This window comes from Equus caballus, chromosome 13 (assembly GCF_041296265.1).
Source record: "Equus caballus isolate H_3958 breed thoroughbred chromosome 13, TB-T2T, whole genome shotgun sequence".
NCBI lineage: Eukaryota > Metazoa > Chordata > Mammalia > Perissodactyla > Equidae > Equus > Equus caballus.
This window is the reverse complement of record NC_091696.1, coordinates 41,909,361-41,930,506: the sequence shown is the minus strand read 5'-3', so window position 1 is coordinate 41,930,506 and position 21,146 is coordinate 41,909,361. Positions and strand designations below refer to the sequence as shown.

Sequence of the window (21,146 nt, the reverse complement as noted above, 5' to 3'; positions counted from 1 at the left end):
AAGGCCTAGACTGACTCCTTGGAACGATTTGACAAAATACTTCACATATGGATCATCTGACCTGACAGTTTTCATTTTAACATATGAGGAAATGCACCAGGCAAGCAGAAATGCTGATAAATACATGAAAGGCTGTTCCTTCACTGTGAATTGTAACGAAGAACAATCTGTCCCAGAAGGCCTTTCATCTGCAGATATCAAAAAGATGCTCAGACCAACACTTGCATGAAACGTTATTTCTTATTTCAGTGAAGACTCAAGATGGCTATAATTTGGGAAAGACACTCAAGTCTGTGCGGGAGTCTTGCCACATTCCTGCAAGCTTTCTGATGAAATATTATTTTAGCACTTACTCTCTAAAGGATTGACACTAACTCTGTCAAACACTAAAATTAAAATTCCCATTTGATACAATGGCCAATTTTACACCAGGATTCTATCCTAAGAAACTGTGTAACTTAGGTTCACATTCTAGATGCCATAAAACAAATTGTATCCTTTTTGGCATTTGTCAGTTTTTTACATACTACTGGTGACGCTGTTTATCTCGGCTTTCAAACATGTCTGGAAAGACCCCAGGGTAGAGTACAGCAGACTCCAGAGTCCTTTGCTCAGCAGACTGGGTGAGTTCAGCTCAGCCTCTTAACAGGCTACACAGCGTTGGCTGTGTACAGTGCCTTTATCTCTGAAGAGCCTCCCATCCCTGTGACCTATATGCTGTCTGGCACTCACAAAAAGCCATCCGCCAATGTCCATTTCAAACCAGGGCAGTATCACACTGAGACCCAGACTGTATGAGAAGGCTCGCCAGTCACTAAAGAATTTCATTTCAGATATGAAACCTCTTAGGAGCCTAGAACCTTGAGCCCTTTTCAAAATGTTCCCCAGACCAGCAACACCAGTATCGCCTGGGAACTTATTAGCAATGCAAGTTCCTGGGGCCCTACCTACCTACTGATTCAGAAACTCTGGGGACTGAGGATCACTGAGTTAACAAGAAAAGAGAATGTTCAAGCTGTATTGTTAATTGCCAATAATGATGATTCATTAATCAACTGGAGAAACTTAGCGACTTGTGCCAACTTCTCCAAAAGAGTATTAATTAGTCTTACTGATTTGTTTACATTAAACGATTTTGGCTCAGAAAAACACAAAACTATTAAAACAAATACCAAGGGCTACCTCAAAATCCAGGAAGCAATAACATAAGTCTTCTAGCACTCCCTGAAACCAGGAGGTCAACTGTGGCAAGCAACTAGGCCCTCTGCAAGAGAGAAATTGAGGAAATTATTGCTGACAGCTATTGTTCTCACGTTTAAGAAGAAAGTGAAAAAAGATTACTTATACTACTCTCGTGGCAAGTCAGCAGCAAAAGCACAACCTGTTTCTGTGAACGGGCCACAAATGCGCACCTCCAGCAGCAGAAATTCCACTTCAGCCACTAATGCAGCACCGAAGAGTGGCAAACAGTTGAAGGAGTAACGCACATGACTCAGAGACTCAGATACCTCAATCTCAGCGACATTCTCCGACCTTACCAACAAGGGTCAGACCCGGATTCTGGCAACCACAAAACACAATAGGCTGCTCTGAGAAGTACACCAAGATCAAAGGTTATTCTCTGATGACACAATAGTGTGCCTTGGACTATGGCTTATCTGAACCATTCCCTAGTTGTCCACTGAATAAGAAACGATTGCAAAATAATGCCAGTATTAACCCATTTTATGCAGCTAAGCCAAGAAACAAAAAGGGCAAACTAACACTCAAAAATGCACGCAAGAAGTCCTGAAAGCGATTCAGGACTACTTTGCACAAGAGGCTCAAATCTCTGGGAAGTAAAAAGATCATTAAAGTTCTTTAAAATTCTGCCTTACCAAATCTACATATAAAATCAATGATTCTATTCAGAAATGAAAGAAAATACTTAAGTTTGCTCCTGCAGGAGCATGCTTTCCAATGCTGTCACTGATGGCAGAGAAAGAAAGTGAATCAGTGAGGTACAGTGATGGCCACTTTAAGAAGCAAGTGGGAAAAAACGGTAACACCCAGCGCAGGGCAATGGAAGCACATTCTGACAAGAGGCCCAACCACAAAGCTTCCGTTATCAGTGAACCATGAGATCCAGCTGCTGCACCACTGAAGGCCTGCTACACGACAGTGACCACCAGTTTCGGTGTCTTTTGAAAATCCTTTATTGTATTTTTTTTAAGTTACAAAATTGCATAACCAGTATAATCTCAATTAGTAAATCAAGTATACTGATCTCAATTAGTAAATGAAATAGACACAGAAAACACGTCAGTAGGAAATTCACTAAAACGACAGCTCTTTTTTCTTTTTGACTGGTGGAATAATAAGTGGGTATTTTACGTTTCGATTAGAAAAAAATATATTCATTTTTTAAAAGTAAAAAGTTCCTGACTAAAACAACAATACTGATTATTGCACGTTCAGCCTCATTTGATCCTCTGGCGTCTGGAGGACAGGCAGGGAAGTATCGGTCCCTAGAGACAAGGAACGAGGAAGCAGGTTTTTCCCAGCTCAGCGGCTGACCCTTGGCCACCATGGGAGCAGAGACAGACTCACACGCAAACCTTCTCGCTGCCGGCCCCCACCTTCTCCCCCACCCCCTCACCTTTGGCTTTTAACCTGAGCTATTTCCAAAGCCTCCACGTGAACTGGTGAGTCCGCGCGGGAGCATCTGGGGACAAGTCAGGATTTTAGTCCTGGATCACGACCCAAGTCCCCAGCGTATATAAGCGAAGCAAGAGCTTGGGGTACACGATCCCAGAAACCCTTTTTTTCAGTGCTCTAAGGGCTGATTAAATGATAGCTTCAAGTGATGGGGTGGAAGCCCAGATACGACAAATGACGTTGCTGTCTGAGGAAGGGCTTTGGGCAGACTGAATTTTCAAGGCAACGGGAACAAAATGCAGCGAAGAGAGGCCACATGTTTCCAAGACCAAAAGGCCAAGCTTCTCATGCACGCACTACACAAAGAGCTGCTCCCTGGGCACTGGGCTTTCCAATCACACCTGCCCCACACACCATGATCCCCAACAGGAAACCGGTGAGTCGGCACCTCTCAGGGTCAAGAGGGACCTAGTGGTGCATGAATCCAAGAGCTTATTTTATGTAATGTCAGCTTCGCACACATACACTGGCCCGAATGATCTAGAAGGATTTCTAACGTTATGACACGTCTCAATAAAGAAGATGATGTTTATTCTGGTCTTTTTCCCTAGCAAAAGAAAAAACCCCAAGCCCCCCAAACTCTTCATTCTTCCTCCTAGAAACGCAGTATTTCATTCAATGACTAAATATTTCTATTTGTTCATCCGCTTTCATCAAGACTACACCTCTTCCTAAAAAGCTTTATCTCAAAAAAGAGATTTCCAAGTAAAATTGTACTCCTCTGATACCAGTGAAGACTGGGATACAGAAATGTTGAGTAAAATCTCATCTCAACACAATGTGAGCAGTGAATTAATTTACAGCTCAACCCAAGTCCTAAGCCTTCCAAAGGAAAATTGAAACCTTTAACGACCGCCAGCTCAACGGTACTTGCAAATGGTCCTGGTGTTTCCTTGAGGGCCCAGCAGTAAAAGCACTTCATAAGAACTCTGTATGCAAGAGCTCATCATTATACATATTTATGTGCTATGAAAAGCTAATTTTATCATCCAGGGTAGGAAGCATGCAGACATCTCTCACAAAATAAGCTCATTTATTTTGCTCACTAAAGTTCTTGTGTAAAATCAGAGGGCAACCACTGGCTGGAAGGGAGTTACTGTGGCATCCGTTATTTTAATTTCACTCAGGTGGGGGCGGGGGGCACACGATTTTCAATCTAGTCACTTCACGTTTTGACAGAGTGTTAACCGACATCTGTCCTGAAGCCGACTCATGTCCTTTCTTAAACAGAGATACAGCACCAGAAACATGGGGAAAAGGGGGAAGGGGAAAAAAAGGAAAGCAGCAGCTCATCTGAGCAGTCTCCATCAATGAACAGCATCAAATTACATCAAGTAAAAATGTTCAACTAAGCATTATACAAAGGGAGTGTCTGCAGGGCCTGCAAGGAACAGACTGTAAAATGTCAGAGGAAACCGGCCCCACACAAGCCAATGGTCAAAGTCAACATCATTTAGAACCCCTGTTCAGGCGGAGAGAAGAAATCTTTCCAAGGTATCAGCATCGCCTCTTAAGAAAATGTGCCACCAACTGCAGAACTGTGTCTTTCAGAGACTGCGCACTGTGGGAGCACTCAGTCAAGAACAGACTTGGCTCATCCCCAACTCTGCCATTTCTCAGCTTTAAAATGGGGACATGATTATCTACCTCTGAGGGCTGCTGTCAGAAACCCCTGTCACTGCGGGTGACAGACTCTGAAGAGTGGAAGGCATGGAGAAGATATTTGGTAGCTAGTCTAAGTTTCTTAGAGTACACTGCTAAGCCCTGAACGATAAAAATTAAATGTTAAATGGTCTTGGAAATAACTATTGCCTACTGCCTCATACCCAAGGCCCAAGCTGGGCGAGGACTATCTAAGAATGCTGACTTTACTACTGACATGCATGTACGGGGCTAAACGGTGGCCTCCAAAAAGAGATGTCCACATTCTACTCCCTGGGACCTGTGAACGCTGCCTTATCTGGAAAAAGTGTCTTAGCGGATGTAATGAATAATTAAGTTAAGGACCTTGAGACAAGAACATCATCCTGGACTATTCAAGTAGGCCCTAAAGGCCGGCACAAGTGTCCTTATGAGAGAGAGGCAGAGGGAGAAAAGACACACACAGAGTAGGTGGCAAGCTGACCATGGAGGCAGAGATTGGAGAGAGGCGGCCCGAAGCCAAAGAATGCCGGCAGTCAGCAGAAGCTGGAGGAGGCAAGGAACAGATTGTCCCCAGAGCCTCAGGAGCGGGTACAGCCCTGCACGGACCTTGATTTCAGACTTGTGGCCTCCAGAACTGGGAGAGAATACACTGCTGTCGTCTGGAGCCACCAAGCTTGCAGTGACTGGTCACGGCAGTCACAGGAAACTAATGTAATGCCCTCCTGTGGAAGAGGCAAGCCGTTTAAATATACATCCAGGGGCTGACTGACTTTTTTACCTCTGCAAATGACTTGTTGATCGGAAAGATAAACAAGCGCCTACAGGGCTAGCACACCAAGAAGAGGTTTACAGGGTTGGTGCCTTTTAAGGTTTCTTTAAAAAGTAGCCCTTTGAGAAAGCCAAAGCAGTTTACCTAATCCATCTACTGGCAGTCAAGATTGAAGGTACAAGGTGGATAAGGCAACATCACTGTGAGGTGAGCAGCGCGCTCCCTGAAGCAGCCAGGGAAATCAGCACTAGTTCCCAGTCTCAGGGAACCAGCCGAAAGGCTTCAGAATACTTCACCGTGCCCTGGACTCACCTCTCTCTCCCCTTTGTGAAAATCAATGTACCAGAGAACTTTCAGGATAATCAAACCAAGCCAATTGTTGGAGATTCTTTTCATCCGAGTAATTTAGCATGACTTGGGTTAAAAATAAAGAGCTTCGGTTAAGGTCTACGACGATAAAATACATCTATGTACTACGGAAAAATACACTCTATAAACTAGGGACAAATGGCTTCAAACATTCTGGCATCTGGGAGGCTGCTCTAAGCGTTCGTAATGCGATTTTACTCCTTATGGCGCCTGATTCCAAAATTTGTACAATCTGGAAGAGGTTGAAAACAGACTCTGTTTTTACTAAAAAGCTTACTTCCTAGGCTCTTTATGATTAAAAAGTAATGTCCGCAACAGCACCATGGACCACTTCCATGGTCAGAATGAGGGATGAGCTTCGCTCCTATCCCTGGCTCGAGGCCACGTCTGGTGGAAGCTAGGGGACGTTACTCCTTTAGTCAAACACCACTGACATAAAACTGAAGGCTAACTACGACCATGTTCTTGGGGAAGCCAGCCAATCAGCCAGGAAGGGCCCCGCAATCGCCACTGCTGTGATCGGCCTCCATGCGGCCCGCCCTGACCTCCCTGGTTCTGGCATCACCAGGGGCTTCTGGGGAAGGGCCATGCACAGCACAGCTGCTCCTGGTGGCAGACGAACGGAGGAGGCTGTGCGAGTCACTCTGCTGCCTCACCAGCATCGGGAGGCTCAACACACGAGTGCGACCAACGCACAGCGCAGATGTTTTCTTTTTCTCATCACAACCCAACCTCGCATCGAGACCTTTCTCATTAAGATACAAAAGAAGTTACGAAGGGTTTTCGTAAGAGGACTTCTTGGTTGCTGTTCTCTATAAAAAAGATTTTATTAGTACCATGCACTTCTGCCTCTTTCCTCCGCTCGACACAGACAGACTGCCACCCAAGGATACTCAGCTAAGTACACACAGCCCAGTTTGTTTACCTACCACTGCCCCCAATCCCAGGAAAAACTAGCTTCACGTTATTTTCTTGGGCATTGCCTGTGGTGAGAGTCACGGTAACAACCACACGCGGTACACCTACCACAGGACACACGCTATGTTAAGCAGCCTTATCGATGCTACTTCGCAACCTCAGGGCAGCCCTACAAGATGGACGTTTAGTCTCTCCATTTCAGAGGTGGAAAGCCCGCTGAGGAAGGATGAATGTCCTGCCGGAGTGGCATGATGTGCAACAAGCTGGCCCGCCCCGGGGCTTCTGCTCTATTCCTCATGTCCCGAATGGCTTGCATGTAAGCAAACCTCCGTCGAGGTGGTTGCACAACTTCACATCCACATATCTCAAGTTTTACATGCCCACGAAATGATCCAAACAGATGACAGCAGGACAAATAGAAAAGAAAAAGGCTCCAGGTGTTTGCAAAATATCAATTGTTTTAATAGATTAAAATCTCACTGAAGCAATGAGTCACTCAAAAAGAAATAGGTCAAAAAGAACAAATTTATAGAGAATGGAAAAGTAGACTAGAAGTTACCAGGGGCTGATGGGAGGGGGAACAGGGAGCTGCTGCTTGATGGTTACAGGGTTTCTCTTTGGGGTGAGGAAAAATTTCTGGAAATAGATAGTGGTGATGGTTGCACAACAATGTGAATGTAATTAAGACCACTGAATTGCATACTTAAAAATGGTTAAAATGGGGCCGGCCACGTTGGGTTTGTATGCTCTCCTTTGGCAGCTCGGGGTTTGCACGTTCAGATCCTGGGCACAGACCTACACACCGCTTGTCAAGCCATGCTGTGGCGGCATCCCACATACAAAGTACAGGAAGACTGGAATAGATGTCAGCTCAGCAACAATCTTCCACAAGCAAAAAGAAGAAGATTGGCAACAGGTGTTAGCTCAGGGCCAATCCTCCACACCAAAAACAAAAAAAACACGTTAAAATGGCAAATTGTATGTTACATATATTTTACCATAATTTTGAAAATGTCATATACCAAAAACCATTGAATCGTACACTTTAAATGGGTGAACTGGAGTGGTATACGAATTCATATCTCAATAAAGCTGTTAAAAAAATAAAAAGACACAGCTTGCAGGAGGTCACTTAGTGAATGCTATTTCTTTATTCTCCTCTCCCAATAAAAATCTACAACTGAAAATGCTACAGAGGACTAAGAAATAACCATATGCCCTGAATACCACGTAGTTAGAGCAGACTTTTTCCTCCCCTACATCCCTTTTCTGATCAAAGCTCATAATTGAATACAAAGCCCTACTTACAAGGTGTGTACAGTACCAGAGGTACGATTATATGGTATTTCCTCTAAAAAGAAAAAGCCCTTCATTTGCTCCCAGCATTTCGTCAGAGAAACACGTCTTCAAAGCATAAGTGTCCCCACAGCAGTGACAAGCTGACTGAGGCCCGTGATGTGCCAGGCACTGTGCACCTCACACACGTTCTCCTATTTCACCCTCACAACAACCCTATCAAATGAGTACTAATATTCTCATTACAGATGAGGAAGCTGAGGCACAGAGAGGGCGACTTGCCCAAGATCGCACAGGTAGAAGGCGTGGGGCTGGGATTCCAGGCCAGGTGCCTGACCCCAGAGACCACAACTGCACTATACTACACAAGATCCTCAAGTGAAGTAATTTTCCTGGAGAAATTAATCAAAGCATTTTTAAATTTGCAAATAGAAGTCAATTCTGTGGAGTGTTGTGACACCCAGCCTCACCAACAGAACAAACTGTGTTGTAACTCTCGCTTATGGTGGCAAGTTGCACGTCTTATGGTGGGAATTACTGTAACACTCAACACAATGGACTTAATTTATACCCAACCCGAACAGTATCTCAGTAAAGACACATTCAATCCATCACCCAGAATGCTAAAAGCCGACAGCAAATACTGGGAATCAGAACAGACTGGCCTCGTCCTCTCATTATTTCAACACCTTCTGCTCCTCTGCATGAGGAGCGACAGGCAGGACAGGCGAAGGATGAGTGCGGGCCTCCCTGTGGGTGATCAGGCACCATTCACTTGAGAGACAAGCAGGGTCTGCAATTCTGGAGACATGGGCCCACTGCCAACTCGCTAGCAACCTGGCAGGCCACGCTGCTCAGCATGACCGGCAGATATTAGTAAACAGAGCAAATAAGAGTTGCTCTGCCCATTATCAAGGAAAGGGCTGGGAAGAAAGGACACACAGTGCTGATCCTTAGTATTTTGTTTTGCTAAATCGTTCATTTAAAAATCTCTCTGATGTTAAGTATGAAGTACATGCACATTATTTAAAAAAACAACTTGCTGCCAGCACCTGATTGCCTTCCACGGAGGAAAAGGGAGAAAACATCGGGGTGCTTTATTTCAGGGGCCGTAGTAATGGTTCTTCCCCTCTCTATACTTTTCACTGTTATATATACTCTACCACTTTCCATAAATGGCTGTATTCGCTTGAATAACAAAACTTTAAAAAAGGCTCCAAATCAAAGCGAACTTGCCTCCATATGTCCCAGTCTGACACACGTCAACATCATCTGATTTGTCATGAGCAAACTCTAGAAGGTGGGTATAACCAGAAGTGGACACTTCACATTTGCTCCAATCTTACATCCACAGGATAAGAAATTTTCTTCTTTATCACAAAACTAAAAACATAAAACATATTCCACTACCACATCACTTTTTTGAATCTCCTAGCATGTTAAATTCTTTTATATTTCAAGAAAGGAAAACAATATATTACGGGCACCTACTAAGTTTTCGTGCAATCTTTCTAACTTCCATGGGAGGTGAATGGCCTCAGCCCCATTTGACAGAGGAGGACACCATTTGTTCAAGGGCACATCACTCCTGCTTATGGCTTGTCTCCTCATCTGCAGCTTAGAAAGATCTTCCGGCAGTGTCATCCCAGGAAGACCTAGATTTCTAGAGAACCCCTGCTCAGATTCAGAACACTTGTGTCAAGAACAAGGCACACAACCAGAGGCACTCACAACTAATATACAGCTATGTACCTTGGGGGGCAGGGGAGCTTTGGGAGAAGAAAAAGAAAAGAAAAAAACAAAAAAGACTGGCAACAGATGTTAGCTCAGGTGCCAATCCTAAAACAAAAACAAACAAAAAACACAAGGTTGCCACCCTATACAGTAAAGTGCAGGCAATTCTTCCTTTTTAACTCTGTTACTTACAGAGATGAACCAAAATAAGAGATCTGCTCATTTCCTTCCTCTTTCTAAGAACTGAGGTAGACAGAAAATCAACCTTCCCAAAAAATCTTCATAAAAGGTTATCTACAAGAGAGTTCAAGCTGTCTTGCAGAAACAGATGACTCTTAATAAAACTTAAGGCAAAAGTCTGATTTTGTGCTTTCCGTGGTGCAATAAAAAGTAAACACAGACAGTATTTTTAGCTCTTTCCAGCCTAAAAGGATTTGACCAGAGGATCTTCTCTAAGTCTGGTTTTCCACGCATTGATTCAAACTGACCAAGGTTATAAAAGAAGGTAAATCAGTTTTGGACCAGAGAGCCTGCAACATACACGAGGAGCACAGTACACACAGCCTGTCATTAGACTGCTCTGATCCTGATTGCCGCTGCTCCACTATCTTATGACTCTCATTCCGACTCCAACAAAGTAAGGAGAGATACTGGAGGTGACCAGGCCATGAAAGAGACAAAATGGCACCATGCAAAATCCTCATGGGACATTCTTCTAGCCAAATATGGCTCAGAAAGCACCTTATATTACATTGGGTCTCTGCATACTGCTCAGACACCAGCTGTCTCAGCATCTTCTCCATAGTTGACTCTGTAAAGCTTCCCAAAAAGGCACACCCAATGCAGCCAAACGCTCATTTAGAATAATGCAGGAGTAGGTGGAGTTTTAAACACAAATCTGGTGAGAGCAGAAGAAAATATTATTTGCATATGTAGGCAGTTAGATGTTCATCCAAATTTATATTAGGACTATGCATATTTGGTTAAGCTTACATTGAGAAAAGCCTGGTGCCGAAACAAATAAACCCTCAGAAAAATTTACAGATTTTTCTAAAATCAGTCGCTTGAGATAATGTTGATCGCAATTGTCGGATGTTTTTCTGTAAGGGTAATCTTGAAAAATGTGACAAAATCAAGGTTTAACGTCATAAATCAAACGTGCACGTAAGAATGAGGTCAATATTAACACACATAGAGACGTCAAAAGCAGCAGCTGCTTTTCCCAGTTTCTAAATGGGTTAAGAACGGATGACTGTGCTTGACTAAGCTATTCCAATATAGAAGAAAGATAGTTCTTATTTTGCATTTCAAATCCTGCTGGAATTTTTTTCCTTCAAAGATGAAGAAAATATCCTTCCTTTACAGATTGGGGAAAACAGAGCAAAAAATCAAATGAGGCAAGACTTTTTAGTGCAACATCACAGGAGGATTCCTGACTCCTCAACTATTTTTGGTATGCATCTAGGTTTCAGCGAATGGACACACGTCCCAATTTGAAAATGAAGCTGTGTGTTTACTGTCCAGTTCTTTTGAGTAATAGTCTTGCTCATTATTAGCAGTATTAAATTGATCTACAAAGATATAGTCTTAGTTAAGCTTTTTAAATCAAAGCTTATTTTGATTGCTCTTCACGTTGGTCACAGATTACTGATAAACTAGATGCAGCCTATCTCTAACCCAGTTTGTATCCATCATCTGATTTTATAAGGAGTTGATTTTAGTGGAGAAACAGGATAATTGTTTTAAATATTTAAAACTGAGTAAACATCTCCCAACTGAAAAACATGGTTGAACAACGAACTTAAAATCGTGCACATAAAACTGCAAGGAATGCCATGATCCAAACAATATTTAGTGTCACCTGCAAGTTCAATAGTCTATGACATAAGCTGCCTTTCCAAAGATTTACAAAGATAAGCGCTGCTCCCAAAATAAGAGTTAAAAGCTAAGAAAATCCTGTTTTACCCATAAGAAACTAGACAGACACCAAGGACTCTACTGTTAGCAGAGTTAATTTTCCATGCAGAAAAATTCAACTTAGTTTTCAATATACACAACACTGTTACCCAGTCCTCTCTAAAAGACGTTTTGAAAGTCAGACACATTTACCTCTGAACTTCCATGGAAAAGAAGAACAAAGATTAAAAAAACAAGAAGCCACAGTATGATAAAATTCACTAACTCAGACTACACAAATTCCGAACCTGTACGAATCCAGATGTTTGGAATTAACATCTATCTCTACAGCACGTCAGTCACCTGAGTACAAGCACTGTGATATGAGTATTTATACAGGCGTGTGAAGGAGACAGTATTCTTAGCCGGTAAAGCACTGAAAGGATTGTAAAGCGCTGCATGTAATGTAAGGAAATGATGGAACCCACCCAATACTGAAATACTTCTCTCTCTCAGCGGTCGTGATTGATGTGGGCTGCCTTGTTCTGTCTGGCCCGCCCAGAATCTCCTAGAACCAACCCTGCCAAGAGATCTGGGGTAAAAAGGAAGGTTTAGGGCTCTGGCACAGAGTCAAAGTGTGGCCTGCTTGAGGATCATATCCATAACTTTAGTCTCCACTGTGCCAAGAAAGCCCAAACAACACTTTGAAGTAGTAATCTTGAGATTCTTTGAGAATGCTCTGAACTTAGACCTCTCCTTAAATCACACTGACTTCTTCCAACAAGGGAGGGACGTGAGCAAGCTTTGACTTCACTGGATCCATTCAGACACAAGCTTGGGATGCAATGACCATCAGAACTTCTCCACAGACGATCTTAAAAGCCATTTGTGTAACCAACATCTTCTTAGAAAGAATCTCACATGTACAGTTTATCAGGGGTTAAGTCTGGGTACACACACACACACACACACAGTCTCCCTTGTGTAATTTCATTTCCAAAACCACCGGTTTTTTGTCTTAGAAGAGATGCGCTACCTTTGGCAATGTTTTCTTTTCTTTCTTTTTTCCTTTTAAGCCAACATATTTAATAAATTATTTCCCAAAAGGTCAATTTCTATCTTCAAAAAACATCTGAGTCACTACAGGTGAGAAATATTTTATCTAAAAATGCACTACACCTCCCAGTCATCCCTAACTCACATCCCCAGATACTGGCTCTTCCACAGAGAGACAACTTGGGGAATGGGACCCTCTGATTACTTACTTGTTAAAAAAGGGTTCAACGAGTTTTGATCTGGCAGACACATGAGTTTTTGGAGGACTAAGAAAAGTACCTAATGAAGAGAAGAAGCAGAGTATTATATACAGTCGAACAGACAAAGCCTGAAAGTTCAGGCAAAAATATATTTAAATCAGCAGTATGGTTCAGCAAGGGTAAAAGGTGCTCAGATGGGCCAAATACCACACCAAAGGGAAGTGTCAATGGTTCCTCCCATGTAGTCTCCATTCCCCCCCCCCAACCCCGCCAATCTCAAAACCCTCCCACTTCTAATGGGGGCAGAGGGTCCCAGGGAAACGGTAGACAGGTAAGATCCACGTGCTTGACAGAAACATGTCTAGTCAGTACCTAGGTAGTTTGCCATGGAGATGAAACACAGTCCTGTGATATAAGCGTCATAGCCTGCCTCGTGGAGCTGTTCAGAAGCTGTGTCATAACTTGGAAAACCTTCTGCACTTTCTAAACAGAAAAAAGAAAAAATCATTTTCCCAAGGACATCACAAATCATGAAAACTGGGAAGCACGCTGCCCCACCACATCCAAATTGCATTAGTATGTGCTTCAGGAAGGTCCTGAATAAGCAGGAAAAAAAGCTCTCTATGTCTTAATTCTCTCCACACAACACTTTATAATAGGAGATAACAGAGTCACTGACAATGAGGGCCTTGGTCTGGACAGAGAAATGCCTCAGTTATACTATCACAGACTCAACCGCAGGCCTCATTGCACATTGGTGGGTGCTATTTATGGCCATGCATACATAACTTACTCTCAGATAATGATTTCTCTTCTGATTGCTTTCTAAGGTCACGAAAAGGAGCTCCTTCTCTTATAGATAATGATAACATTGGGACACAACAAGTATCTCAGAGTAAAGATTACCAGAATGGACTCTGGAGCCCCATATCTGAGTTTGAATCTTTGCTCCATCACTTATTTTGCTATGTGATCTTGGGCAAGTGGCTTCACCACTGCAACTCCATTTTGGTAGAATGGAGATGATAATCAAACGTCCTTCTTTAGGCTTCTGTGAGGATCAGATGAGCTAATATAAGTAAAGCTCTTACACGGTGCTTGGTACAAGGTAAACGCCTAGTAATTGTTATCTGTAAATGTCCAAGTGACCCTTCCCAAAAGCAAAGACTCCAATCAATACTGGCAGCTCAGTTCAATACTGTCCTCTACTATGTTTCCAAGCTTACAGATCCAAAGATGAAAGCACAACTAACTCCAAAAATACATCAGAACCGGCTACAATGCGCTTGGAACATGGGGCCACTTCATAGAAGAGACCATTTAATGACACGATTCTTTTGTCACACTGCTATACATCAATGCTGAGAGGGTAACATCAGAGAATAGTGACCTGCTTAGCGTAAATTCTCTACCAGACACCAGAATATTATATGGAAATAATGGGATAAAACTATAAGTCACAAATAATTATTTCCTACAGAATCAAAAGCATGAATGGAAATTAACAATGAAAAGGCTGTAACTGTTTTTATGTCAATACAATGCTCTTCAAAGCAAGAATTCCTTAACCTCTGTAAGAATTAAATATGTTAGACTTTAGGCTGTAAAAAAGTCTTTTAAGATGATAGCCAGCTGAGTAATGTTCCCTACCACAGGCTGAAACACATATTTCCAGAAGAGATTATTTCCATTATATTGTTATAGAAAAGGTCTAGGTTTTCTTTCTCCCCATCCCTTTTCTTAATTCTTTTTTTGGACTATACCCAGAAATGGAAGCAAATATTTGTACTCTTGCCTGATCTGTACCTTCCACTGTCAATTTCTGAACCATTCGTCCTACTGCAATGTCTTCAGAAGTTTGCAAGCTGCAGCTACCTTTCCCCTATCAGCAGCACAATCAGGGCAACAGGAGCCAAGGAAGCAACACTTGGAAGCTTCAGCAACACCTGGGGAGGGGCCACGGCCAGACGACAAAACATCCGCACCCCTGAGAAACATTCCTTCTTCCATCTGGTTTTCCTCACTGCTGCGCCCACTCCTAAGGCACCTCGGAAGGAGGCAGGGGAGGAGACTCTCCTTTCTCAACCGTAAACCCAGTTCTCGGGCTTTTCTGAGACAAAAAAGTCTATTTCCATTCAATCCCTGGCAATTAGTCACGAACTCTTTGTCTCTGCTTAAACAAGGCACCATAAAAAAGAAGGACACATCAAGTTTTGAGAGAATTCCAAGCTTTAGGAAATAAAAGCCCTGAAGCTTTAATTGCTAAACTTCTCAATGAACAGGCTACCCAACTCTATGAACAGAAAATAAACGCAGGATTAGAAGACCACCTTTATTCAGAAAACAGTAATTCAACACAGGGCTCGAGCAATCTAACTTAGCCAAAATCTATAAACGTGCATTACAGTTTCTAGACCAGCTTCACCTTTCTTCTACAATATACATCAATAATTATCACAGAGTTTGGGGGTCTTCCGGATCATTTTATATTCTTACCAACTTTAGGAGGGTTGAAAGGTGTCTCTTTTAACCGCTTTTCCAATTCCGCAAGGGATGTGTTGTTAATGATATCCTGCAAGCCAGCAAGCAGAGAATTACGAGCCTTCATCATCTCAGTGCAACATATATTAAACAGATTCAGTGAATGCCAGGACAGAAAAAAAAAAGCATCTCGTACTGCCCCCTTGTGTTCTTTAAAGAAACACAGGAGTTGAGTTCAATTTTCACCATATGGAAAGTATAACCATATGAAAGCTTTTTACAGATGTATCAAATATCTACAGACCTCTGGCCAGAAAGCTACACTGTTCTCACATTCATTTCACTCAGTTATATAGTCACTTCACAAAGTAGCAAATGATTATACTTTCATATGAATTTTCTTGATTAGAAAATATATCCAAAATATATGAAATAAGGAAAATAAAGAAATGACGAAGTATGTACATGTGTAACCTATTCAAAAATACATTATATATTTTAATATTAAAAAGGTTACATTCGAAAAATAAAGGAGAAAGGGACCAGCCCAGTGGCCTAGAGGTGAAGTTCACATGCTCTGCTTCAGCAGCCTGGGATTCGCTGGTTCAGATTCCGGGCGTGGACCACGCAGCGCTTGTCAAGCCATGCTGTGGCAGGCATCCCACATATAAAGTAGAATGGAAGATGGGCACAAGACGTTAGCTCAGGGCCAATCTTCCTCAGCAAAAAGAGGAGGATCAGTGGTAGATGTTAGCTCAGGGCTAATCTTCCGCAAAAAAAAAAAAAAAAAAAAAAGGAGAAAAAACCCCACATAATTCCACCACCCAAAGACAACTGCTTATGCACATTTTGATATATTTATTTGTAGCCTTTTTCCCATTTTTTTCCTTTTCATTTCTTTCTTTTTTTGGATGTATTTGAAAATTACATTTAAATAGACCAGAATTCCAAAGCTCTTAGTTAGCAATTCAGAAAGTTTCAAAAATACAGGTTATCAGTGATATTCAAATTTTTTAAATACCTTAAAAGGTTGTGTGCTGGCCATCAATTTGGTATCCAAAAGTCTAAAAACAAAAGAATTTTTAGTAAGATAAACAAAATGTATATCAATGTTCAAAATGTATTTTACTCAAGTGAATAGCTTACTGTCTTAAAAATGGATAGGGGAATTAAGGACATTGGCCTTGTTGACCCAGCACTGGCATCTCTGCTACATTACAGTGAGGACTTAGTCCTGTCCCCTCCAGGGACTTCTTCAGGAGGCCGTGGGAGAGTCCACACCCTGCCACACTCAGCACATGTTCTAGATTTGCTTGTACCCTGAAAGGGTGTGGGCTATGTCAATCTCAAGGGTAAGTCTAATATCCTCATGTGGTTTTACACGGTTCAAACACTGCTGCAGGTCTAACGTTCCCAAGCTGGTGGGAATATTCCCATCTACTACCACCACCCAGCTCTGCACGATATAAATTCTTGGAGGGTCAAAATCTGCACTTGGTAGTTTCATGCTAATGTTGTTACTGTTGTTATTTCTTACTATTCTGTTGCAGATATCGGAAGACTAAAAAAAGAGAGAGACACACTAATATGAAAACTCTGTTGCTTTTCACATAAATGTGAACACTGTAGACAATAGGAGAGAAATAACGCAGCGGAAAGAGCAGCTGCTCTGCTGTCACACCTGTCCCTTTTCAAATGGGTCCTCAAGCGCAGAGGCTTGCTCTGCAGGCTCCACATGGCTGGCATGTGATCTAGCAGACATGTGACATCTGAGAACTAACACGCAATATGAACTGTGGAAAATACTAACAGGTAAAGGCATTGACTTAAGGTTGAGGAACAATATCTCTAGCTAGACAGTTCTCGACTGAACACAAAATACTCTCAACTGGACAGTTCACTGTGACAAGGTCATACGGTCATGTGCGTAACAATGAGGATACGTTCTGAGAAATGAGCTGTTAGGCGATTTTGCCATTGTGCAAACATCAGCGAGCACTAAAGGGGAACAAAATTTGCCACCTCAAAACGTCTCTCTAACATGAGGATTATTTTAGGCTGATTATTTTTAAGAAGCAAAAGACTCAAAGTTTTTGTTAATGCCCCCTGAACTGTCTAAAAGAATTCAAACTAAAAAACCTGTCTCAGGAAGTGAGCTATCACCTTAGCATAACATGAACTGGAGACGGGGAGGAACCTAGAAAAGCCTGTTTGTGGGCTCCCCTCTGTGTTCCTCTGTTTCTGTGTGGCCAAACACTTGTTTTCACCTACCTGTGCGTTTGCCTTTCTTCCTTTGAAGTCCCTGACTCTCCCTGCCCCCAACATCTTCTTTCGTCTTTAGCTGAGGACAGTATTTAAGGTGAGGGCTTCAGCCATTTTGGTTAGTTATTCAATTTTCCTGGGTTTCTCCACTGTATACAAGCTAATAAACTTTTGTTTTTCTCCTGTTAATCTGTATTATGTCAACTATGTATTATGCAGACCACCCAGAAGAACTCAGAAGAGCAGAGGAAAATTTCTTCCTCCCCTACAGTACTTAGACAAATCTAGATGGTGGAGTCTATTACACACCCAGGCTATATGGTACTAATCTTACAGGATCACTGTCATCTATGCAGCCCATCACTGGCCAAAATGTCATTATGCAGCACACAACTATATATCCAACACACAAGAAAGACAAGCGCCAACTCAAGAAAATGTCACCAGTTCTTCAGACAGCAGGACGTGGGACAAGACAAAAGGAGTTGCTATCTATTTTCACTCTCAGTTCAAATTTTGATTTTTAATGGAGAAAGAAAACCAATCATCAATTATAAGAGCAAACCAACGCAAAGTTGGAGCTATTAAATGATTTCCCAGCTTGTATCAACTGGATTGTAATCATGATCTAATGGTTTTAATAAATTACTACATACCTATTTATATTATATATGGCATGATCACTGCTTCAAATGAAAGACAATCCTCAAAGAAAGCCTACCTGGGGAAAACACACGTTGTCATCTCCTTAAACTCATTTAAGTCCTAAAAAACAAGAAAATGACTTCTTACAATTTTACTAATACACTCACAGTATTAAAAACAAACACAAATATTTCAAGTTCCATAGCTCTTTCTCAAACAAACTGTGATGCCTCATACAGGTCCTTTAAGCTAAAGTGCCAGACCCATTTCCATTTAGTAACTACTTTTTAAAAATCCTCACAATTTCTCACTGATTGGGAATCATGAAGTAAAACCATTGTGTAACAAAAATAGACAAATTTAAGCATTTTACGGCTGAAAGAGGAGGGGGGAAGGTTTCTATTATATATAGAAAACTTACAGTAATTGCTCTATTACACAAATTCACCATAATGGTGAGACTAGCAGAGTTATCTAAATAAAATGGTTTATATACAAAATTGAAATAGTGTAAACTAGGTTATACTTTTACTGGGAGCACCTTTGAAATGTGGGTTAAGATGGTCACTAAAACATAGACTTTTCCATACACACGTGATTCCTGCTTTAACTACTCAGAAAACTGCTAAAGTGGCACCAACAGCAAGTGCCTAAATTAGAGAATTCATTTCCCAAGTCTATTTTGATCAGGAAGTCTAAAGCTGAAATGAGAGTGCTCTAATTTTGAATCAACTCATTTACATACATAATTGCCACGCTAGACTGAGTAGTCACACTCCCGACCCCTTGTAACTACACTTCTCTACAGCGTTATTCATGCTTCATAGGAAACTGCCATTTCCAATTAGCTTTTCAAGCCTGTAAATACAGACTGTATTTAGCTAGTTTGAAATATTCACCAGCTTTTCAATGGCTATCATTAAATTAACAGACAATATACGAACAAGTGGTTTCAATGCTAAGGCAAACAAAAATGCAATAATGACTGTTTGTAATCTCTCAGGACCATTACAAAGCCTCACAAGCAAGAAAAAATTAGAATTATGGCTACTTCCAAGGCCAGCATATAGCAGAGTTCTAGACTAATGCCTTGTAAAAGGTCATGCTGAGTACCAAGAAGACTCTTAAAAAAAGACTCTCTCCTGGATGACAGCTCCAAAATATGGATTCTTTAGTCTACTTTTATTTATTTATTTTTTTAAGATTTTATTTTTTCCTTTTTCTCCCCAAAGCCCCCTAGTACATAGTTGTATATTCTTCGTTGTGGGTCCTTCCAGTTGTGGCATGTGGGACACCGCCTCAGCGTGGTTTGATGAGCAGTGCCATGTCCGCGCCCAGGATTCAAACCAACGAAACACTGGGCCGCCTGCAGCGCAGCGCGCGAACTTAACCACTGGGCCACGGGGCCAGCCCCTCTTTAGTCTACTTTTAAATGCAAAATTTGGTACTGGTGCAATATAAATGTTCTACCATTTTAAATATGTTTTCTCATTTATTCTCATCACTTCTAGAGGTAGATGGAAGAAAACCACTTTCTCCATTTGACAGTGACGAACACAAAGAAGTTAAGTCACTTACTCAGGTCACCTCAGTAATAACGCAAGCGATGAGACCACTTATCCTAACCCGCCTCTTACTCTGCAACAAATCACATGCTCTTTCTACTAGAATTTCATTCAAAACTAACATTGACTCATTCAAGCTAACGTTTATTAAGTGCTTATGTATAAAGTGCTAGGCTATGCAGTTAGACAGACAAGAAGGTTATGCTCCTTGTCCAAGGAGCAAGTCACCCAGGAGCAGAGGGACAAGCTGTAAAGATAAAACTGATGCACCATAAGAGGCACACAGTTCTGTGGAGTCCAGGGAAAGGAGAGATCACCTCTTGGGCAAGGCAGCAGGCAGGGAAACTTCATAGAAGAGGCGTAAGCTGGACATTGGTGAGACAGGTAAATTGTACACAGCAAACACTGAGAAAAGCTAGAGAAAAGTCAAGTTGGAGGAAATTATATACCAAAACCACAGACAAGAAAAAGCACAAAGCACTTCCCAGGGAACTAATGAGCCTGGTTGAGAATAAGGAGAGTAACGAGTGACTAAACTACACAAGGTTAGGCCGGATCATAGAAGGATTGGTATGCCATGCTAATACGAGTCAATTGTATAGAAAAACAAAGAATATGGGATTAGTTCAGAATTTTGAGCAGGGTCAGTGATGTGAACAGAGCCATACATCAGAAGATTCTAAAACTGGCAGAACACACTCATTTGTTAAATCAATATTTAAGGCCTTCTACGTGCCAAGCTCTGTTTGGTATTCAAAATAGCTGTAAATGCAGTATTAAACATACTTTCTTCTTTCCTTACTCATAACTTCATTGCTGTAAAGGTCAAAAAGTCATGAGAGAAGCTGCTACTTTGGTCTGTTTGGCCAACGAGAAGGGGTTGATCCGAGATGCATATCAGCTCTTTAGATTTATACAACGCAAATTCATACCCGTCATGTTTGAGACTCACAAGCCTTTGAGTCCCAGGGCGTGATATGGTTATCATGAAACTTAAGGTTGCAGAAATAGGACAAAGGAAGCAACAGACCCACTGTATTCATGGCTGGGCCGTGTTGGACTTTTCCAAGGAAAGTAAATCAAGATGCGGACGGAACAATGTCACAAAAGAAAACTAAGTTACTGAGGCTTCACAGACATATAAATGAGACTGAACTCTAAGGTAGGTATCTTCCAAGCCAGAAGTAATAAAAGATTAATCTGGTGGCACTCTAAAGCAAGGGTTGGCAAACTACGGCCTGCACGCCAAATCTGCCCCATTGCCTATTTTTTAAATAAAACTTACTGGAACAAGGGCACATCCATTTGGCTATGCATTCTACGGCAGTTTTGGGGCTACAATGGCAGCGTTGAGAGTTGTGACAGAGACTGCACAACCTAGAAAGCCCAAAATATTTCACTATCTGGCCCTTTATTTAAAAAGTTTGCCAACCTCTTGTTGAAGGGATAGGCAACCTCTTGTTTAAACCTTGTTTAAAGGTTAAAGCGAGACAGGGTGTTCTGCCCGGAGTTGGCTAAACTCCAGATGATAAATAAGGCTACTTGCAATCCAGATGTGACAGATAGCTGGTTTAGAAACAGTAAGAAGGAAAGGAAAGGTTGTGTAAATTACAT

The 21,146-nt window shown here is 41.8% G+C and overlaps 1 protein-coding gene across 13 annotated transcripts in view; it reads right to left on the bottom strand.

Annotated features, from left to right (window-relative positions):
• Nucleotides 1-21,146, bottom strand: part of PARN (poly(A)-specific ribonuclease) — a 242,520-nt gene that overhangs the window by 193,826 nt on the left and 27,548 nt on the right. For all 13 annotated transcript variants that reach the window (XR_011424326.1, XR_011424327.1, XM_070230978.1 and 10 more), the window contains 5 exons: nt 18,044-18,087; nt 16,082-16,124; nt 15,076-15,151; nt 12,952-13,062; nt 12,589-12,658 (listed from right to left, as the gene is read on the bottom strand). Coding sequence is in view for 11 of the 13 variants with exons in the window: in XM_070230978.1 (XP_070087079.1) it covers nt 12,589-12,658; nt 12,952-13,062; nt 15,076-15,151; nt 16,082-16,124; nt 18,044-18,087 (344 nt within the window). In the remaining 2 variants the exon portion in view is untranslated. The remainder of the gene's footprint in view (nt 1-12,588; nt 12,659-12,951; nt 13,063-15,075; nt 15,152-16,081; nt 16,125-18,043; nt 18,088-21,146) is intronic.